General features: G+C 44.1%; 1 protein-coding gene across 2 annotated transcripts in view; it reads left to right on the top strand.

The window, feature by feature from the left end:
• USO1 (USO1 vesicle transport factor) overlaps window positions 1-16615 on the top strand; it is a 565160-nt gene extending 548545 nt beyond the window's left edge. For both annotated transcript variants that reach the window (XM_069230285.1, XM_069230286.1), the window contains one exon: window positions 15588-16615. In XM_069230285.1, the coding sequence (XP_069086386.1) occupies window positions 15588-15686 (99 nt within the window). In that variant the 3' untranslated portion in view covers window positions 15687-16615. The remainder of the gene's footprint in view (window positions 1-15587) is intronic.
• Window positions 16616-21067: the final 4452 nt, after the last annotated feature.

The following is a 21067-nucleotide window of genomic DNA, read 5'->3' as shown; positions in this document are numbered from 1 at the left end:
CCACACGCAAGACTAAACATGCAGCCCTTACAACAGTGCCTTGCACAAGAATGGTCACAATCACACGGTCAACTTCAAGATCTAGTGTTGATAGACCGCCAAACATGCATGTCCCTTCAGTGGTGGAATTCCACAAATCTAAGCAAAGGGCGGCCATTTCAAGACCCTGTGCCTCAGACCATAATTACAACAGATGCATCAATGATTGGTTGGGGAGCTCACCTAAACAATCACAACATTCAAGGACAATGGGATCCAAACACAGACAGCTACACATAAATCACTTGGAGTTATTAGCTGTCTTCCTAGCACTCAAAGCTTTTCAACCTCTTCTCACACAGAAGAATGTTCTTATCAAAACAGACAACATGACAACCATGTATTACCTAAACAAACAGGGAGGGGCACATTCGTCCCAACTCTCCCTTCTAGCCCCAAAAAATTGGAAATGGGCAATCCACAACCAAATTCACCTGTTAGCACAATACATTCCAGGGATAGACAATCAATTGGCAGCTATCGTCAGCAGAAATCACCAACAAACACAAGATTGGGAGATTCATTGTCAAGTACTTAAAAAATACTTTCAACAATGGGGAACACCACACATAGATTTGGTCGCCACAAGCGAAAACACAAAATGCGAAAACTTTGCATCCAGACACCCACATCACCTATCCAAGGGCAATGCTCTATGGATCAATTGGTCAGGGATATTTGCTTACGCTTTTCCCCCTTTCCCACTCATTCAGTTTCTAGTTAAGTTGCGTCAAACGTCACTCAACATGATACTCATACCAACATGGGCACGTCAACCGTGGTACACAACATTGTTAGACCTGTCAGTAGTACCACACTCCAAACTTCCAGACCGACCAGATCTGTTGACACAAAACAAAGGCCAAATCAGGCACCCAAATCCCAAAACACTCAATCTAGCAATTTGGCTCCTGAGGTCATAGAGTTTGGATATTTACAACTCCCATCAGAATGTATGGACATTATTAAACAAGCAAGAAAACCCACTACTAGACAATGCTATGCAAACAAATGGAAAAGATTTGTATATTACTGTCAATCTAAACATATTGACCCTCTTACAGCATCAATACAAGACATTGTATGCTATTTACTTATGGGCCCACCATTTTAACCCATGCACTCCTTCCAAATGCAGTTTCTAACATGGAAGGTTGCCTTCCTAGTAGCAATTACGTCTTTAAGAAGAGTAAGTGAAATTCAAGCCTTTACTATTGAAGAACCGTTCTTCCGGGTACACAAGCATAAAGTTGTACAAAGAACAAACTGAAAATTTCTTCCAAAGGTCGTATCATCATTTCATATAAATCAAACAGTGAAACTACCAGTCTTCTTCCCACAGCCAGATTCTGTGGCAGAAAGAGCTTTACATACATTAGACATCAAAAGAGCTTTAATGTATTATATAGGCAGAACAACACCATTCAGAAAGACTAAACAACTGTTTGTAGCCTTCGAAAACCTCATACAGGCAACCCCATATCAAAACAAGGTTTAGCAAGATGGATTGTAAGATGCATCCAAACATGCTACGTTAAAGCCAAAAGACAACTCTTAGTTACTCTTAAAGCACATTCTACAAGGAAAAAAGGTGCTACAGTGGCTTTTTTAGGCAATATACCAATGGCTGAAATATGTAAAGCAGCTACTTCATCAACACCACATACATTCACTAAACACTACTGTGTAGATTTTTTATCATGACAAGCCACAGTAGGCCAAGCTGTACTCAGAACATTATTTTAAACAACTTCAACTCCTACAGGCTAACCACTGCTATTTTTATGGGAGGACAAACTGCTTTGTAGTCTATGCACAGCATGTATATCTGCAGCTACACATGCCACTGAACGGAAAATGTCACTTACCCAGTGTACATCTGTTTGTGGCATGTTCCGCTGCAGATTCACATGCGCCCTCCCACCTCCCCGGGAGCCTGTAGTCATTTATGTTACAAACATTTGTACATATGTGTGTATGTGTATATGTATATGTATATATATATAAATACATATATATACATATATATATATATATATATATATATATATATATATATATATATATATATATATATATATGTTCGGTGGCATGTGTAGCTGCAGATAAACATGCTGTGCATTATCCTGCCATCTAGTGTTGGGCTCAGAGTGTTACAAGTTGTTTTTCTTCGAAGAAGTCTTTTCGAGTCACGAGACCGAGGGACTCCTCCCTTCAGGCTCCATTGCGCATGGGCGTCGACTCCATCTTATATTGTTTTCTTTCCGCCATCGGGTTCGGACGTGTTCCTCTTTGCTCCGTGTTTCGAATCTGGAAAGTTAGCTAAATATCAAATTCAACTGTATTGTTCGCGCTCGGTACCGGTTTAGTGTTAGCGTTTCGACACCGATAGTAGAAGCGCTCCGGCGGCCCTTCGGGGCTTCCGCTGTTCAGCAGGGCCTGGTCAGCCCGACCGCATCCATTGACGAAACTAATGGACCGGACCCCCTTCCGCTTCTGTCCGAAGTGCCCCTCGAAGTATCCTTATACAGACCAACACTTGGTCTGTAATCTGTGTTTATCACCAGAACACAGGGAGGATACTTGTGAGGCCTATCTGGCTTTTCGATAAAAAAAGACCCTACGTGATCGAAGAGCGAGAAGACTACAAATGGCGTCGACACCGAGAGAACAACTCGACGTCTAAGAGGAGGAAAGAATTTCCATCCAGGGGACGGACTCTGACGAATCCGAAAGTGAGCGACCCGCGACAATGCAGAAAACAGTGAGTAAAACTGCCCCGTCCAGAACTCACACTAAGATTGTTAAGGCCAAGGGGATGCCACCGCCAGCAGGCCATGGCGCTTAACCCATCAAAAAGAAGGTGACCAAACATCGGCACCGAAAAAGGCCAAAGAATTGGCGAAGACATCCGACTCCGGTCGAGATTCAGGCACCGACCGATCTCGACACCGAGAGTTCGACTCACCCAAGGTGAGAAAAGTAATGTCTGAACCGAAAAAGACTTTATCGGAAGCATCGGTACCAAAAAAAGCAGCTTCGGAGCCGAAAAGAAGCTCTTACACAGAAGAGCAAGGACCTTCCAGCCAAATGCATGAAAAACACAGATTTGAGCAGGAAATAAGTATGGGGGAACCAGACCATACTCAAAGGAGGTTGCATATCCAGAAAGAGACTGGAAAAATACAAACTCTTCCTCCAATCAAAACCAAACGAAAGCTGGCATTTTATGAGTCAGAAATGCAGCCGAAGGCGGGCAGAGATAAAACCCCACCACCAAGGTTTTCTCCACAACCTTCCCCACTACACTCACCACAGCGGTCCCCGGTAAGAACACCTCCAATGCAGTCACCTATGCATACAGGGATGACACAGGATGATCCGGATGCATGGGACTTATATGATGCACCAGTATCAGGCAACAGCCCAGATTGTTACCCAACAAGGCCGTCACCTCCAGAGGACAGTACTGCATATGCACAGGTACTATCAAGGGAAGCTACGTTCCACAATGTAGCAATGCATTCAGAGCCAATAGAGGATTATTTCCTGTTCAACACCTTGGCATCCACCCACACTTCCTACCAGAGTCTGCCAATGCTCCCGGGCATGCTCAAGCACGCAAAACAGGTATTCCAAGAGCCAGTTAAAGGAAGAGCTATCACGCCTAGGGTGGAGAAAAAATACAAGCCTCCCCCAACAGACCCTGTGTTTATAACACAGCAACTTACACCAGACTCTGTGGTGGTAGGAGCAGCAAGAAGGAGGGAAAACTCAATCGTCAGGCGATGCTCCACCGCCTGACAAAGAGAGTAGGAAGTTTGATGCAGCGGGCAAACGAGTGGCAGCACAGGCAGCCAATCAATGGCGCATCGCAAACTCACAAGCCCTACTGGCTCACTACGACAGGGCACACTGGGACGAGATGCAACACATTACACAGCACTTGCCCAAAGAACACCAGAAACGTGCCCAACAGGTTGTGGAAGAAGGACAAGCAATATCCAACAAACAAATAAGGTCCCCATTAGACTCGGCAGGCACAGCAGCACGACAGTCAACACTGCGGTAACCATTCGCATGCATGGTTACGAATCTCTGGATTCAAGCCAGAAATCCAACAAGCAGTGTTAAACATGCCTTTAAACCAGGAACAATTGTTTGGGCCGGAAGTGGACACAGCAGTTGAAAAATTAAAGAAGGACACAGACACGGCCAAAGCCATGGGCGTGCTCTACTCCCCACAGAGCAGAGGCACATTTAGAAAGCCACAATTTAGAGGGAGGTTTTGAATGCAAACACCAGAGCCTTCCACCTCAAAAAACCAGACCCACCTATCAGGGACAATACCAGAGAGGAGTGTTTCGTGGCTCATATAGAGGTGGACAATTCCCAAGAGGAAGGGGAAAGTTCCAAACACCTAATACAAGTCAAACCAAACAGTCACTTCAATGTCACAAAACTCCAACACTTAACACCAGTGGGGGGGAGATTTACTGCATACTACCAAAACTGGACACACATAACTACGGACGCATGGGTCCTAGCCATTATCCAACATGGTTATTGCATAGAATTCACAAATTTCCCGCCAGATGTGCCCCCAAGGGCACACAATATGTCCAAACAACACTTAGACCTAATACAACTAGAGGTCCAAGCATTATTACAAAAACAAGCAATAGAGTTAGTACCCAACCATCAGAAAGAAACAGGTGTCTACTCACTATATCTCCTAATTCCAAAGAAGGACAAAAAGTTAAGACCTATATTAGACCTCAGAACACTGAATTTCTTCATCAAGTCGGATCACTTCCACATGGTAACACTTCAAGACGTGGATCCCTTACTAAAAAAAAAAGAGCACTACATGTCTACATTAGATCTCAAGGATGCCTACTTTCACATACCCATACATCCTTCTCACAGAAAATACTTAAGGTTTGTAATACACAGCGTACATTATCAATTCAAAGTGTTACCGTTCGGGATAACAACAGCCAGCCCCAAGGGTATTCACAAAATGCCTTGCAGTAGTAGCCGCTCACATAAGGAGACAGCACATGCACGTATTCCCATACTTAGACGACTGGCTAATAAAAACCAGCACTCAACAACAGTGTCTTCTTCACACGCAATACGTTATAGAAACTCTACACAAACTAGGATTTTCTATAAATTACTAGAAATCACATCTGCAGCCATCCCAAATACAACAATACTTGGGAGCAGCACTCAACACACAAAAAGCGATTGCCACTCCAAGTCCACAAAGGGTCCAAGCATTCCAAAAAATAACATCAAACATACAGCCAAACCAACACTACCAAGTAAGGTTTGTAATGAAACTTCTAGGCATGATGTCTTCATGCATAGCCATTGTCCCAAACGCGAGATTACACATGCGGCCCTTACAACAGTGCCTAGCAAAACAATGGACACAAGCACAGGGTCAACTCCAAGATCTAGTGTTGGTAGACCACCAGACACACTTCTCGCTTCAATAGTGGAACCCTATACATTTAAACCAAGGGCGGCCATTCCAGGACCCAGTGCCTCAAGACGTGATAACAACAGACGCTTCCATGATGGGGTGGGGAGCACACCTCAACCAGCACAGCATACAGGGACAATGAGACAATCAACAAAAACAACTCCACATAAATCATTTAGAACTGTTGGCAGTGTTTCTAGCATTAAAAGCATTTCAACCACTAATAGCCCACAAACACATTCTTGTCAAATCCGACAACATGACAACAATATATTATCTGAACAAACAAGGAGGGACACACTCGTCACAACTGTGTCTCTTAGCACAAAAAAATTGGCATTGGGAAATTCACGATCACATTCGCCTAATAGCACAATACATCCCAGGCATTCAGAACCAGTTGGCCGACAATCTCAGTCGAGATCACCAACAAACACACAAATGGGAAATTCATCCCCAGATCCTACAAGATTACTTCCTACGCTGGGGAACACCAAAAATAGACCTATTCGCAACAAAAGAAAACGCAAAATGGCAAAATTTCGCGTTCAGGTGCCCACACCCTCAGTCCAAGGGCAATGCGTTATGGATCAGTTGGTCAGGGATATTTGCTTACGCTTTTCCCCCTCTCCCACTCATTCCTTATCTGGTAAACAAACTAAGTCAAAACAAACTCAAACTAATACTCATAGCACCAACCTGGGCTCGCCAACCGTGGTACACAACACTGCTGGACTTATCAGTAGTACCACACATCAAATTACCAAACAGGCCAGATCTGTTAACGCAACACAAACAACAGATCAGACGCCCGAATCCAGCATCGCTCAATCTAGCAATCTGGTTCCTGAAGTCTTAGAATTTGGACACTTAGACCTTACACAAGAATGTATGGAGGTCATTAAACAAGCTAGAAAACCCACTACAAGACATTGTTACGCAAACAAATGGAAAAGATTTGTTTACTATTGCCACACTAATCAAATTCAACCACTAAATGCTTCCGCAAAGGACATTGTAGTCTACTTATTACACTTACAAAAGTCTAAGTTAGCATTCTCTTCAATTAAAATACATCTCACAGCAATATCTGCCTATCTGCAGATTACACGTTCAACATTGCTTTTTAGAATCCCAGTCATCAAAGCATTTATGGAGGGACTAAAAAGAATCATACCCCCAGGAACACCACCAGTACTTTTGTGGAACCTTAATATTGTATTTACACGACTCATGAGACCACCATTCGATCCCATGCACTCTTGTGAAATGCAATACTTAACTTGGAAAGTTGCCTTTCTAATAGCTATCACATCACTTAGAAGAGTAAGTGAGATACAAGCATTTACTCTACAAGAACCCTTTATACAAATACATAAACATAAAGTAGTTCTCCGTACAAATCCCAAATTCCTACCAAAGGTCATTTCGCCATTCCACCTATACCAGACAGTGGAACTCCCACTCTTCTTTTCACATCCAGACTCAGTAGCCGAAAGAGCCTTACATACATTAGACATCAAAAGAGCACTAATGTATTACATTGACAGAACAAAACAATTTCATAAAACAAAAAAATTGTTCTTAGCCTTCCAAAAACCTCATGCAGGTAATCCTATATCCAAACAAGGCATTGCCAGATGGATAGTTAAATGTATTCAAACTTGCTATATTAAAGCAAAAAGAGATATACCTATTACACCAAGAGCGCATTCCACTAGGAAAAAAGGCACCACAATGGCTTTTCTGGGGAATATACCTATGACAGAAATTTGTAAGGCAGCCACCTGGTCTACGCCTCATACATTCACGAAGCATTACTGTGTAGATGTGTTAACAACACAACAAGCCACAGTAGGTCAGGCTGTATTGAGAACATTATTTCAGACAACTTCAACTCCTACAGGCTAAGCCACCGCTTTTTGGGGAGATTACTGCTTATTAGTCTATGCACAGCATGTGTATCTGCAGCTACACATGCCACAGAACGGAAAATGTCACTTACCCAGTGTACATCTGTTCGTGGCATGAGACGCTGCAGATTCACATGCGCCCTCCCACCTCCCCGGGAGCCTGTAGCCGTTGTTAGTTGAATAAGAATTGTAAATTTGTAAATAAATATTATTTTAGTACACATTATGTACATACATACCTACTCCATTGCATGGGCACATCTAGTATACTCACAACTCCTACCTCACCCTCTGCGGGGAAAACAATCTAAGATGGAGTCGATGTGCAATCGAGCCTAAAGGGAGGAGTCCCTCGGTCTTGTGACTCGAAAAGACTTCTTCGAAGAAAAACAACTTGTAACACTCCGAGCCCCAACACTAGATGGCAGGATAATGCACAGCATGTGAATCTGCAGCGTCTCATGCCACAAACAGATGTACACTGGGTAAGTGACATTTTCCATATATATATATATATATATATATTTATATATATATATATATATATATTTGAATTAGCATGGACATCTCTATTCTTTTACCGATATACTCTATCACTCCTACCGTACCCTCTGCGGGAAAACAATCTAACAATGGAGTTGATACCCATGCGCAATGTAACCGAAGAGAAGGAGTCACTCGATCTCGAGACTCGAACACTTCTTCGCAGAAAAACAACTTGTAACACTCCGAGCCCAACACTAGATGGCAGAAGTAATGCACAGCATGTGAATCTGCAGCGGAACATGCCACAAACAGATGTACACTGGGTAAGTGACATTTTCCATATACATTGCATGGACATCTCATTTCTTTACTATCTATCTACATATACATATACACACTTTTTACTTCACCCGCCTGCGGGGAAAACAATCTAAGAAAAGACTCAGTGCCCATGCGCAGTATCATCAACAGGAGGAGTCACTCTATCTCGTGACTCGAAAACCTTCTTTGAAGAAAAACAACTTTTAACTCTCCGAGCCCAACAATAGATGGCGGACTCATGCAAAGCATGTGAAGCTACAGCACTACATGCCTCAAACATATATATATATATATATATATATATATATATATATATATATATACTGGGTAAGTAACATTTTACATTCTTCTTAAGCAAGCTTGAAGAGCAGAGAGCAAATGAAATGACAAGTTATTTGTGGTCTTTGGACAGTTTAACAGAGGCCAGCCTGTATCCAAGTAAAGCATTCATGGCAGTCTGCCTTGGCACAGCAAGGAAGCCACTGGTGATAAAGGCAGTCTCTCATTCCAAATAATCTCTTTCCCTCCACTCCAATTTTAGAGCATCAGTGGGGAGCCATGTGCATTACCCTTGCTAAGGCATATTTGTCTTACTTTGAATCTATAACTTAACCCAGAGTATCACGCATAGTTTAAACAACTATTCTAATACAGGTAAAACTCATCCCAACCTGTTTCTTAACAAACTGGTTCAGTGTAGAGTTTCTAGAATGATTTCTTCTATTTTATTGTTTTTATAAATGAGGTTTTTATATGTTCATATTTATGATGGGTGTTTTTACTATATATGGCTTTATTGGTATATTAATAATGTATTGGTGATTATTTGTTGTAATGGATGAATTTTTTCATACCGAATAAAAAAAAGTTTCAACATACTGGTTCAAAATTGTGAATCTGTGAAGGATCTAGTGCTAGAGAAGAACACATTAACTTAGTATCTACAGTTCACAATCATTTGTATATTTCTTAGATTCACAGGTGCCCCTTTCCTTTCTTGAAGGCTTTTAAAGTCAAGATTGAGAAGAGGTTTTCAATCGTATGAGTTGTGCTGGTCTCTGGGGAGATAAGACAACAAATGCCTTGTTGGTTGGAATTCAGACATAAACATTGTGGTATATGAGCTCATATGTAGTGACAGTTGTCTGTTATCACACCATAACAGCAGTGGAAATAAAATTATCTTCCTGAATCCAAGAATAACTCAAATGGTATTTGATACAACATATTCTTTGCTGTTGAAAAACCTTAATTTGGGTCTAACATTTCTCAGTCGATTGTAGAAAACATGTTACTTTTATCTTGAACCACACATTACTTAAAACCTTCAATTATTTTTTTCCCCTGATAAAGCAACATATGCATTCAAAAGTCATGAGATGTGTTGGCTTAAGTAGCTCTAAATAAAAACTATTAAACTTGCTGTTTAAATAGCGTTATGTGTTGGAATTCTTAAAATCAGTGAGATCGTCTTATTTACGGCCTCTGAACCCGTTACTGATTAGGTAGTACGTGGAAGTAGCTCTACAATGTCTGGGGGTTACAGAGTTTCACTCTAGTTGAAATGAGATGAAAGAGATAGTTCTTTTAGTGCATTAAACATAGACATGTTGATACTCCATGTTCTTATAATGTACTGTGGGATTACTAGCTTTATGTCACAGAATGATTCAAACACAAACTATCAAGGGTTCCAAAGTAAGTGATTAGTATTTTGGGATAGAGACTTCTAGTTGTAGATTCCTTAGTTTTGAATTTCCCCCAGGCATCAGACTGGATCTGGATATTTTCATGAGCAGTACCCCTGTGCGCCATTAGGTGGCGTCTGTCAACTCTGCGTCTGTCGTTCACATAATCCTGGCCTAATATGATGTTGCAGTTCCTATATAGATACCACCCAGCACGCTGACGTCAGTTCTTTCCTTTCCGTGCCAGCAAGTGCTGATCCGAAGAGAGCTACCCTTCAGTCACTTTTTGACTGGCTTTTTTCGACTTTTAGTCAGGACTTTGAGTGTTCTACTCCTGGTGTGGAGAGGATATCATCCTGAAACACTGGCTTCAAGCCCTGTGGTTCCTGTCTTCGGGCGATGTCCATGACGGATCTGCACCTCGGGGGTCTTTGGTGCCAAGAGTGCGATCACGACCCGGAGTCGTGCTCAGTGTTGGCCATGCATCTGAAGGCTTTAAGGAAGTGGTCCTTAAAGCTGATGGGGGCCCGATGCCTGACTCCGTGCGAGTTGAGATCGCATTCAAGATGAAGGTCCTGGAATCAGTAGCGGAGTCATCCATCATCATCATCCCACTCTAAATCCTCAGGGTAATTAGGTAAGTCGATGCATATGAAGGAATTCAAGAAGTCGAAGCGTTCTTCAACTTCTCCTAGTCCGTCTGCCAAGGAGGGAGCGTCAGCGTCTAGGCCTCACTCTGTGGATCCCCCACCTCGGCTGACTCCGCACCCTCCCTGAGTTTCCAAGAGCTGGAGTGACCCCTGCCCAACTCAGTTTTACGATGCCAATGCGCTCATTTTTAAGCAGCCCGACACTGCTGGAGAGCCTTTGGGCCCTGTGGAATTGAAAGGGGCCCCTTCAGGTTCTCCACCACAGAATTCAATGCGGAAATGCACCTAAGGATCCAATCCTGGATCCAGACCAGCATCAGTCGTACCACTGAGACCTTCCACGATGCCGACACTCCCGGCATCATCCGTGCCCACAGGCGGTGCCAGCCCTGTTGTGAGCCCCGACTCTGACATGGAGCCGGATGGCATTGGACGACTCCTATGCCAACAGAAGCCTTGCCTTCTAGATCGGATCCTGATCCGTTAAATTATGGGTTATACCTTGGGGATGAATGAGAGGGGTCACCGGACTTTTCAGAATATCAGCCCCGTGAAACTATGGACTGACATGAAGACTTGGGTGAGGCCAGTGTACTGGGTGCGTCTCAAGCTACTGGCATGCTTTCTTCCCTTACCGTGGCTACAGAGGAGGGAGTGTCTTATGCTGTGGTGGTGAGAAGTGCAGCTGAGGTCCTGGAACTTCAACTGCCTTCAATGGCCAACAAGATGATCTCTTGACAGAGGTGCTACAACCGGGAGCTTCCTCCGCACAACCGCTGCTCCTGTTTAATGGGGCCCTCAAGGATGTCATACTGTGTACCTGATCCAAACCCAGTACCGGGGCTCCTGTGAACAGATGATTGCCTGCTGTCATCGCCCCGCATCGGGGGACCCAAGTTTCATGATACAACACACCCTGCCCCTGAGAGCTTGGTGGGCCAAGCCTCTACCTCCCAGAGCACGTTCCCTACCACTCCCTCAGATAAGGAATCCAAAAGGTTGGACTCACTTGGGGAGAATGTTTTATTCTGCCAATCTTGCATTGTGGTCTGTGAACACTGCATGTCTTTTGGGCTGTTATTCCCAGATGCAGTGGGACACGGTTGCTCAAGTACTGCCACAGGTCCCAGAGGAGTCCCGGACTGTGCTCTCTCTCTCTCTCAGGCTGTTGGAAGAGATGCAGCAAAGTTCGCAATCCATTGCGGAGTGGACACAACTGACTCACTGGGCAGAATGGTTTCATCAAACGTGGCCCAAGGCGCCTCGCCTGACTGAGGACACTTTTCAGGGGATGTCCAAGCTTCCTTATTGGACATGCCCTTTGATGGCACCGGTGTCTTCAGAGACAAGGTAGACTAGGAGCTTTAACGCTTAAAAGATTCTCAGACCACAGCCAGATCCTTGGGCCTAGTAGTGGCTGCCTATTCCCCTACTCTTTCTTTCACCCCTTTTGTGGCTATAGAAGGTGCCTCCAACCATGTCCATTCCTGGCTAGCCACCTTGACGCGTATGCTGCCCAGCCTCCGAGTGGCTGAGGTCGTGGGATCTACCAACTTTGTGGATCAGGTGGACAGTCCTCTACACACCACCTGCAGCAGCCCCTAAACCTTCCTAATCTGACTCTTCCTCACCATGGGCCAGCTGGAGGCAGGATTCACCATCATCTGCTCTGCTGGCAATTTATCACATCAGACAGGTAGGTTTTGCAGATAGTCCAAATGGGCTACTCCATCCACTTCAAGACTAGCCCTCCACTCATCCCACCATCCTACGATTGAATGACGGAGGCTCACTTTTCCCTTCTCTGTGAGGAAGTTACTGCCATCTTGGCCAAGGGAGCCATAGAGCTGGTTCCCGTTTCAGAAGGAGGTAGTGGTTGCTATTTCCTCTACTTTCTAGTCCCCAAAAAGGGCAAGGGCCTCCACCCTATACTAGTCCTTTGGTCCCTCTATCTCTTCCTCAAGAATGAGAAGTTCAAGATGCTCACCTTGGCTCAAGTTGTATCTGCCCTGGACGCAGGAGACTGGATTGTAGGCCTTAACTTGCAGGACGCTTATTTTCATATCCCTGCCCTGCATGCCCATAGACGTTACTTGCAATTCACGGGAAGCCATGAGCACTTTCAGTTCACTGTACTCCACTTTGGCCTTACTAGTGCCCCTCATATGATCACCAGGGTGATATCAGTGGTTGCAGCTCATCTGCAAGTATCAGGGATTTCATTCTTCCCCTAACTCGACGACTGGCTGTTGAAGGCGGGCTGTTGTCTCCCATCTCCAGACTACGGTTGACCCTCCTGCATTCGCTGGAGTTCACTATAAACGTGCCAAAGTCATACCAGACTCCCTCTCAGATGCTCCCTCTCATTGGAGCTGCTCTGAACACAGTGCTGCTTCAGGCTTATCCTCCCGAGCGGCGAGTCCAGGATATTAAAGCTCTGATTCTGATGTTTCAGCTTCTAGCCTGGATTTCTGTGAGAATGACTGAGGCTTCTGGGCCTCATGGCCGCCTGCTGGAGAAACATGCCAGATGGCAAATGCGGGCCCTGCTGTGACATCTGAAGTTCCAGTGGGCGCAGCATCAGGGTCATCTCTCCAGCAAGGACCAGATCTGAGACGGAACTTCAAAAGATCTGCAGTGGTCGTTAAGAATCCCGATTGGGTCAGAGGCAGATCCCTCCCCTTTCTCCAACCAAGTCCAAAAGTAGTGTCAAATGCGTCACTCCTGGTATGGGGCGGCCATCTGTTAGAGTTGGAAATCAGAGGCATCTGGTCTCAGGCAGAATCTAAACTTCACATTAACCTTTTGGAACTCTTTGCGATCTGGCTAGCATTGAAAAGGGAAAGATGGTGCAGGTGTTCACAGACAACACCATGTGGTAATGCAACAAGTAGGGCAGGGTAGGGTTGTGGACCCTTTGTCAAGAGGCTCTGCTCCTCTGGACGTGGCCTGAACAGCAGGGAATATCCCTGTTGGTGAGTCAACATCAGGCGGGATCGCTGAACACCAGAGGAGACAAACTCAACTGAAAATGGCTAACGGATCATGAATGGTGTTTCCATCCGGAGGTGGTGCATGGTCTCGTTCAGCAGTGGGGAGAGCCTTCGTTAGATCTTTTCGCCTCCTCAGAGAACATGCAATGTTAGCAGTTTTGTGCGTTGGAGTTTCCAAGGCAGCAATCGCTCTGAGCCGATTTTTATCTGGACTGAAACTCTGGCCTCCTGCACGCCTTTTCGCCCATACCTCTACTGCCCAGAGTTTTCAATAAGTTCAAAAACAACTGGGCCCAAGTAATCCTTGTGGCACTGGACTGGGCACAGAGAATCTGGTGGGCCTGTCCATCGATCCTAAATCAGGCCCCTTCAGAAGGATCTTCTGCCGAAGCAGCAGGGGAGGGTTCTGCACCTGAACTTGTCCACTCTCCGCCTTCTGATGTGGAAGTTGAGTGGTGACAGTTGACAGCTTTTGACCTTCCTCCTGAAGTCTGTAACTTAATCTTGGAAGCCAGGCGACCCTCCACCAAAACCGTATACGCCGTCATAGGAAGAAATTTGTGTCATGGTGTGCGGACAAGTATGTTGACACCCCCCCCCCCCCCCCCCCCCCCTCCCTTCTGCCGTCTCTCTCTGAGTTCCTGTTTAACCTTTCTCTGGTCCTGCAGGGCTTCTCACATGGGCACTTTTGAAGGTTATTTGTCTGCTATTTCTGTTTTTTTTAGGTTGCCTGAATTTGGTTTTGACATTTCTGATGTGCGCTCCTTTAAAGTCTCTCCACAATTGCCCTCTCACTTTGAAAACAGCTTTCCTTGTGGCTGTTACATCTGCCTGCAAGGTGAGTGAGATGCAGGCATTGTCATTTAAGCCGCCTACTTTTCTGTCTATACTGACAAAGTGGTTCTTCACACTAGGGCCTCCTTTCTGCCAAAAGTTGTTGCACCTTTTAATGTAGATCAGTCCATCACCGTGCCTGCTTTTTACACATCCCCACATTCTTCTAAGGAAGAGGAGACACTCCAGTGTCTGGACCCAAAAATCACATTGGCGTTCCACCTGATCGTACATAAGAGTTCCAGGTGGATGACCAACTCTTTGTAGGCTGTGTAGGTGCAAAGAAAGGTCAGGCAGTGAAGGAGCGGACCTTCTCCAGATGTGTCGTACTGTGCATTAAGATCTGCTAAAAACTGGCTAAAAAGCAATCCCCGGTGAGTTTGCATGCTTATTCGACCCAAGCTAAAGCTGCAGCCACTGCGGTAACTTGCGGAGTTCCAGTCCTTGATATTTATCAGGCGGCAACTTGGGAATCTCTGCACATGTTTACCAAACCCTACTGCCTGGACCATCAGGTCTGTAGGGACAACCTCTTTGCCCATTCGTTTTTGCTAGACCTTCTAGTATGAACTTGGTTTGCAGACCCACCTCCGGTGATGTTATTGCTTGGGTATTGATTCAAAGGTAAGGAATGTGCAACTAGAAGTCTCTAAGATGAACAAGTTACTTACCTTTGGTGTAACGCCTTATCTGGTAGAGACAATATCTAGTTGCAGATTCCTTACCAGCCTAGCCATCCTCCTCCCTGTGTGAACTGATTTCTAGGGGTAGGGATTTTGATGCACCAGTAGTAATTTTTTTAATGGCTCTGCGCTTCTGGTGTGGAAAGTCATGAAAAAGCAACTGACGTCAGTGCGCCGGGGTGGCGACTTTATAGGAACTGCGCCATCATATCTGGCGAGGACAATGCTGACAACAGACGTGGAGCTGATTGACGCACCTAACGGCATGCAGGGGTAGTGCTTATGAAAATCACCAGAACCAAGCTAATGCCTGTGGCAAATTCAAAGGTAAGGAGTCTGTAACTAGTTATTGTTTCTACAGATAAGGTGTTACAAAAGGTATGAAAGTTGTTCTGCAGTGTTATTATTTCTTATGAATTTCTTTGCTGCTTTTCATGTATGGTTTATGGCCTCATTTTAAAGTATTTTTCTTGTATTTTACGCTAGGTAGAGGACGAAGATGATCTAGAATCTGGAGACCAAGGTGATGAAGACGACGACGATGACGATGATGATGATGGCGGCGATTTGGAAAATAAAGAGTAACAGCTCAAGTTATGCCCATGAGAAATGTCTTGTTTTTCAAATAATAAAAACATCACTGCTTGCTGCAAATGCAGTGAGTGCTGGAGCAGATGTGGGACTGTTTCATTGTTTCAGAGTGGATGCCATATTTCTATAGAGACATTTATAATAGACAGAGACAAAGATTCCCTACTCTATTTAAGTTATATATGATCGTCCCATGCATATGAGATCGCCTCGAACCAGCTTGAGCCCTTCAAAAACAAAGCCTGCGCATGAGCTAGCAGCGGCACCTTTGCCGCTGTACTTGCCATTTACAGATGCTGTGCACAAAATTATTTTAATTCTATTATTATTGAACTGTCTTAACATGTTATTAGATACTTCTGTAATTCTCACCGTTGAACTAATTGTTTGTGCTCATTTTATGTCTGGATTTTACATAAGCCACTGAGCAACTTTAAAAAGGCTCTGTTCTTGTCCAGTGATGAGAAAACTAATTGGGATTACTTACAAGTACTTCTGCAGCTCTCATAGGCAATGAAGTACTGTTCAACATTGTCAAAAGATGGAAATATGTGTTTATAGTGCCTTGGTTGCTGCAGTGACCTATTTCCAGAAGTAGCAGTTCTGTACGGCCAGACAGAGAAACAAGGAACATATGATTTGTGCCCAGATTGTAGCGTTTTATCCCTGACATTTACTACAATTGTGTAGGGTGTTTTGTAACAACATTGTTTTGTTTGCTAAAAATCCCATCAAAATAGCTGTTATCTCTACATCTATTAAAAGTTTATTTTAAATCAGTGTTTTGTTCTAATCTGAAATAAATTCAGAGCACCCATGGATTTATAAGCTTATTAACTGGGATAAAAGCAATGGATTTTAAAACAAAGAAAGACATTTAATTTGTTTCAAGTTTTAGAAATAAAAACAAACCTTTTTTAGTATCTGCTTTCGTGTATTTGTATTTGGTGGTATTAATGGCTTTTTTTTCATTTTCAGATATAATAATGAAACTATCACAAATGTATTTCAAAGGATACACAGGATTTCAATACAGGGTTTAATACTGTTCAGTATGTACAAAGAGACGTGACCTCTGATTTTTTTCATGCTGTAGTTAAAAGAAAAAGCATATGTGCTCTGCATATTCCTGCCATCTAGTGCTGGGTCCAAACATTCGCAACTTGTTTTTCTTCAACAGGGTTAGAGCCACAAAACCTGTTGTGACTGCACCGTTGGACAACAATGCACCAGGACATGGGCTCCACCTCAGATTGTTTTCTTCCACCGTTGGGCTCAGACGTTTGAGAACATAAATCTGGGATAGACATGTTCCTTGCTGGATTCTTTGCTGACTGCTATGTGTTCTTTGCTCCCTGTAACTGAAAAAATACTACTGTGCTCATCGAGAGTGTTTCCCTACGACAACTTGGGCTTTTTGCCTGACAGGCGCGGACTGTTAGCCTTGGACACCACGTGACTTTGAAGCTCAGGCATTTGGCAAACCTCAATCCTTCTCTGGCCACATCTTGTAGAGTGTACCTAGGTCAGTGGTATGGAAATACTCATGGAGTGGCCAACACAGTGTCTGCAATCTGTGCGTTTCACCAGCTGATGACAAAACCTTCTGTGATGCCTGTCAAGCTTTTTATTGGAAGAAGATCCTTTGTTATCTGAGAGTATAGCAGTGGCTCACTACAGAACGTAGCAAAATGCTTTCCCTGATCTTGTGTAATCTTACCCAAATAGCAACAGGATGGCCTATTGTGTACTCAGTGACTGAGGATTTGGGAGTCCAGACGCACTGTTCTTGGAGGGCACCGAGGCACCCACAGAAGAGCTAAAGCTCCTAGTGAAGCAAAGCAGATGCCACTCCTGACATAGTCCCGAAGACCAGGTCAACCTCTTAGGCTTAGTCAGTACTCCAGTTCGCTCAATCTCAATCTTGATCCCCAAAACACCCTCCACTGGATAAAGAGAGCACTTCTTCCTCTCTGTGAGCCCTGAATTGAGATGAAAATGGCTTAGCCTTTAGGTCTGGCTCCTCTGATGCGACTTCCTTGTATAGAGAGACTGTCAATGCCCACCAAAACTCAATTGAAAGCTGCTGAGCTGTTTCGCTCTGTTACCACTCCCAAAATAAAGTTCAGAAAAGGTCCTCTCTAAACCACAATTGACCTCAAAAACAGCAGCACCACCTGCATCGAAAGTAGTGCAGACTCCTCCCAAGTTCATAACCACCAAGTGTTCCTAGCAGAAACTCTCCAAAGCCCTGAACTGAAACAGAAGAAACTGTTTCTCCAGCATTTAATCTTTCATAGATTCACATGTTGCATCTTCCCCATCTTCAAGGTGGGAGTCCCTCTGTAATTTTAACTATTAATAGTATGCAATTTGTCATCCAGGCCTATTTTCATTGTATTTCCTCATGGGATTGAGTAGCAATCCACATAGTTTTGTTTGACCAAAGTTCAACCAGTCTGAGCAGAGCTTGCATCCTTCCCTCCTGTACAGTGGCTTCACACCTCAGATTACTTACCTCATGTTGTGGAAGAGGAGTCTCCCTTAGTTCTGCTCAGTTTCTTCTACTCATCACCCTCAGTGGAAACAAACCCTCAGGTGAACTTTAGTCATAGTCTTCTACTCTATCTACATATCTGCACTGTTGAAAGGACGTTTTCGTCAATGTAAGACCTGGGAGAAGCTGAGACACTTCTCAGAAGACCATCACAAAGTGTTTTTATTGCAAGCACCCCCACCCCACAAGCCAAAGGACTGCAAATGCTTCAGAACATTTTCGCCAAGACCCCTAAAGATGGGGACACAAAGCTTATATTGTGGTTGCAGAAGAATAAAGCTTCAGAAACTCCAGACTCTGGAGATGAAGGACCCTGCTTTAAGGCAAAAGATTCTCAAAAAACAGTCACATCTCAAAAGGACATAGTTGAACCACCCATAAAGACTCCAAAAGAGACGGATAAACAGAGGGCAGTAACAGTTAAAGTTACTTCAATAAATCCTCAGGTGTGTCAAAAGTGGTCAGCTTCTGAACCATCAACTCCTTTTGAAAAAGTATTCGTCTCTACAGATATCAGAAAACCGGCCTCTGAAAAATCTGGAAGGTGTACAACTAAACTGTTTACTACACCGTCAATAAAATCGATGAAGACTCGATCAACGCCTACCATGTCTATGAGAACGAGAACTTCGATCGCAGTGTCTTCCGCTTTGTTGACTACAGTAACAACAACAAGTTTGTCAACAGCAAGCCTTTTGACGGTGGGGACGTTGTCGACAGACATACCAACAACAATTCCGTCAGCTCAGCCTGCTCATCATCTTCATATAGGCTCATCGACGGCCACCATCTAAATGACTTTGCGGACAGAATTGGCACCCCATAGTAAGGTTTCGCCATGGTCACCAGTGCACCTTCTCAAAATGGGGAAGGTAAAAAATGAAGCCGTTGCTAGGGTTTTTTTGGGGCAGCCACCTGCCCATCTGAACTGCATGTGAAATGTCAATATTCAGACAGCAACAAGGAGCAGGAAACACAACAAGGAACAGGAATCAGTGTACATACAAGGTGAATCCTCCTTTAAGGACAAGCATGAAAGGCGAAAGGACTATGAAGACTTCATTGAGTTTGAGGTTTTTGAAGATATCTTTGAAACACATCAAGCACGGAAACCAACTATGCAAATACCTGTTGAGTTGGTGACTGACCTGTGCACAATGTTACAGGACTGTCACAGAAGGTTTCTACCTAAGCAACCATGCCTTTAAATCCAGAGTTTACAAAAAGGCTGCGGAAAATGCCTCTAATACATCCCTCAACCTCAAGGGCACAGCAGGTTGACATAACCCAAACAAAACAGTTAAAAGTCATGCTATACACAATGACTGTGGATCAAGGGGATGATAATGATGATTTTCAGGATGAACCCATAAGAGGGGGAAATACAGCGGGACCAGATGATTACTGCGACTGATGAATGGAGTGGCTGTGTTACCCCCCATATCAGCACTAACTACACCTCCACCTGAAGACACTGGGGGAGTTTCACAAGCTGATTGAAAGGGCTGCAAAGCGCTTTGACTTGCCAATCTTGGTACAACAAACTGAAGCATCCTCTATGATTTTAAGGAATTAAACAAAAAATAATATGCTCAATACCAATTGTTGACTATATCTTGATTGCAGGCCTCAAGGTATCAGAAACTCTGCCACAGTAGCCGCCGTGATACCAAGGCTGGACAAGAAGTACAAGGCATCAGAGAACTTGCCAGCCTGCCTGATAGGCCATCCTAAGCCCGATTCAATTCCCATGCAAGTGGCACAAAGGAGATTTAAAATCCCTACAGCCCCATGTTTAACTCCCCCTGACAAGGAGGGCAGACAGCTAGACAGCATTAGAAAGAGGTTCTAAGCATTGGCAGCGATTACTATCAGAGCATCAAATGCCTTAGCCATACTGGGTAGGTAGGATTGCCAGATGTGATCGGATCAAGTCCCTGCCGCAAGACAAGACACAGGAAGCTAGAACAATTATTTAGGAGGGGTAAGCAACGCATTTTGAGATGATAGACACTGCAATGGATATCTCCCTCACAGGCTTTATATAGATGGCAGGAGATGTGCTCCTAAGACGGCATGGTTGGCTCAGAGCAACGTCCTTTCGTCCGGAGGTTCAATCTAAAATCTTATACATGCCTTACAATGGAGAGCCCTTGTTTGGTAAACATATCAATGAGGCGATACAATCAGTCAAAGCACACAAACAGCCTGCATGTACCTTCCAAGAGATTCTCATCATTTTGAGGTGGTAGAGGAAGAGGACAGTACTCTTTTCATGGTGGATACCAACCATACAACTATCCATCATACCACCAGCAATCGCATGGCTGTCGGCAGCAGTTCTCACATCAGTACAGAACCTCTTGAACCTCACTTTATTTCAGGCAGCCAGGTAGGAAATTGGCTACCGCTTCAGCGAAGGGTCACAAATCTTAAAGGAAATATGGACAAATAAATTGACACTGGTCACCTCAAAGCCTCCACCACATTTAGACTTCAGGGACACTCTTTTCAACTATTACAAAAAAAGGCCCATCTATATCTTCAGTCAGTCAGGTTCTGAGTATCATAAGGTACGGTCATTCGCTAGAGTACTAGAGTTCGTTCAGAAACTCGTACCTTCCGCCTGTCAGGCGGACACATCAACATCTTCCACTGTTGAAAAGTGAAATTCGGCCCCTGATTTCAAAAGGAGTGATAGAAGAAGTCCCTCAAAACAACAGAAACACAGGTTTTTTTCAAACTTGTTTCTCCTCAGAAAATAGAACGGGAAATTGAGACTGGTACCAAACAAGTATACCAAAGAGCAATCCTTTTA

This window comes from Pleurodeles waltl, chromosome 1_1 (assembly GCF_031143425.1).
Source record: "Pleurodeles waltl isolate 20211129_DDA chromosome 1_1, aPleWal1.hap1.20221129, whole genome shotgun sequence".
NCBI classification, from domain to species: Eukaryota; Metazoa; Chordata; class Amphibia; order Caudata; family Salamandridae; genus Pleurodeles; species Pleurodeles waltl.
The sequence above is the reverse complement of the archived record's forward strand: the minus strand, read 5'-3'. Positions and strand labels throughout refer to the sequence as shown.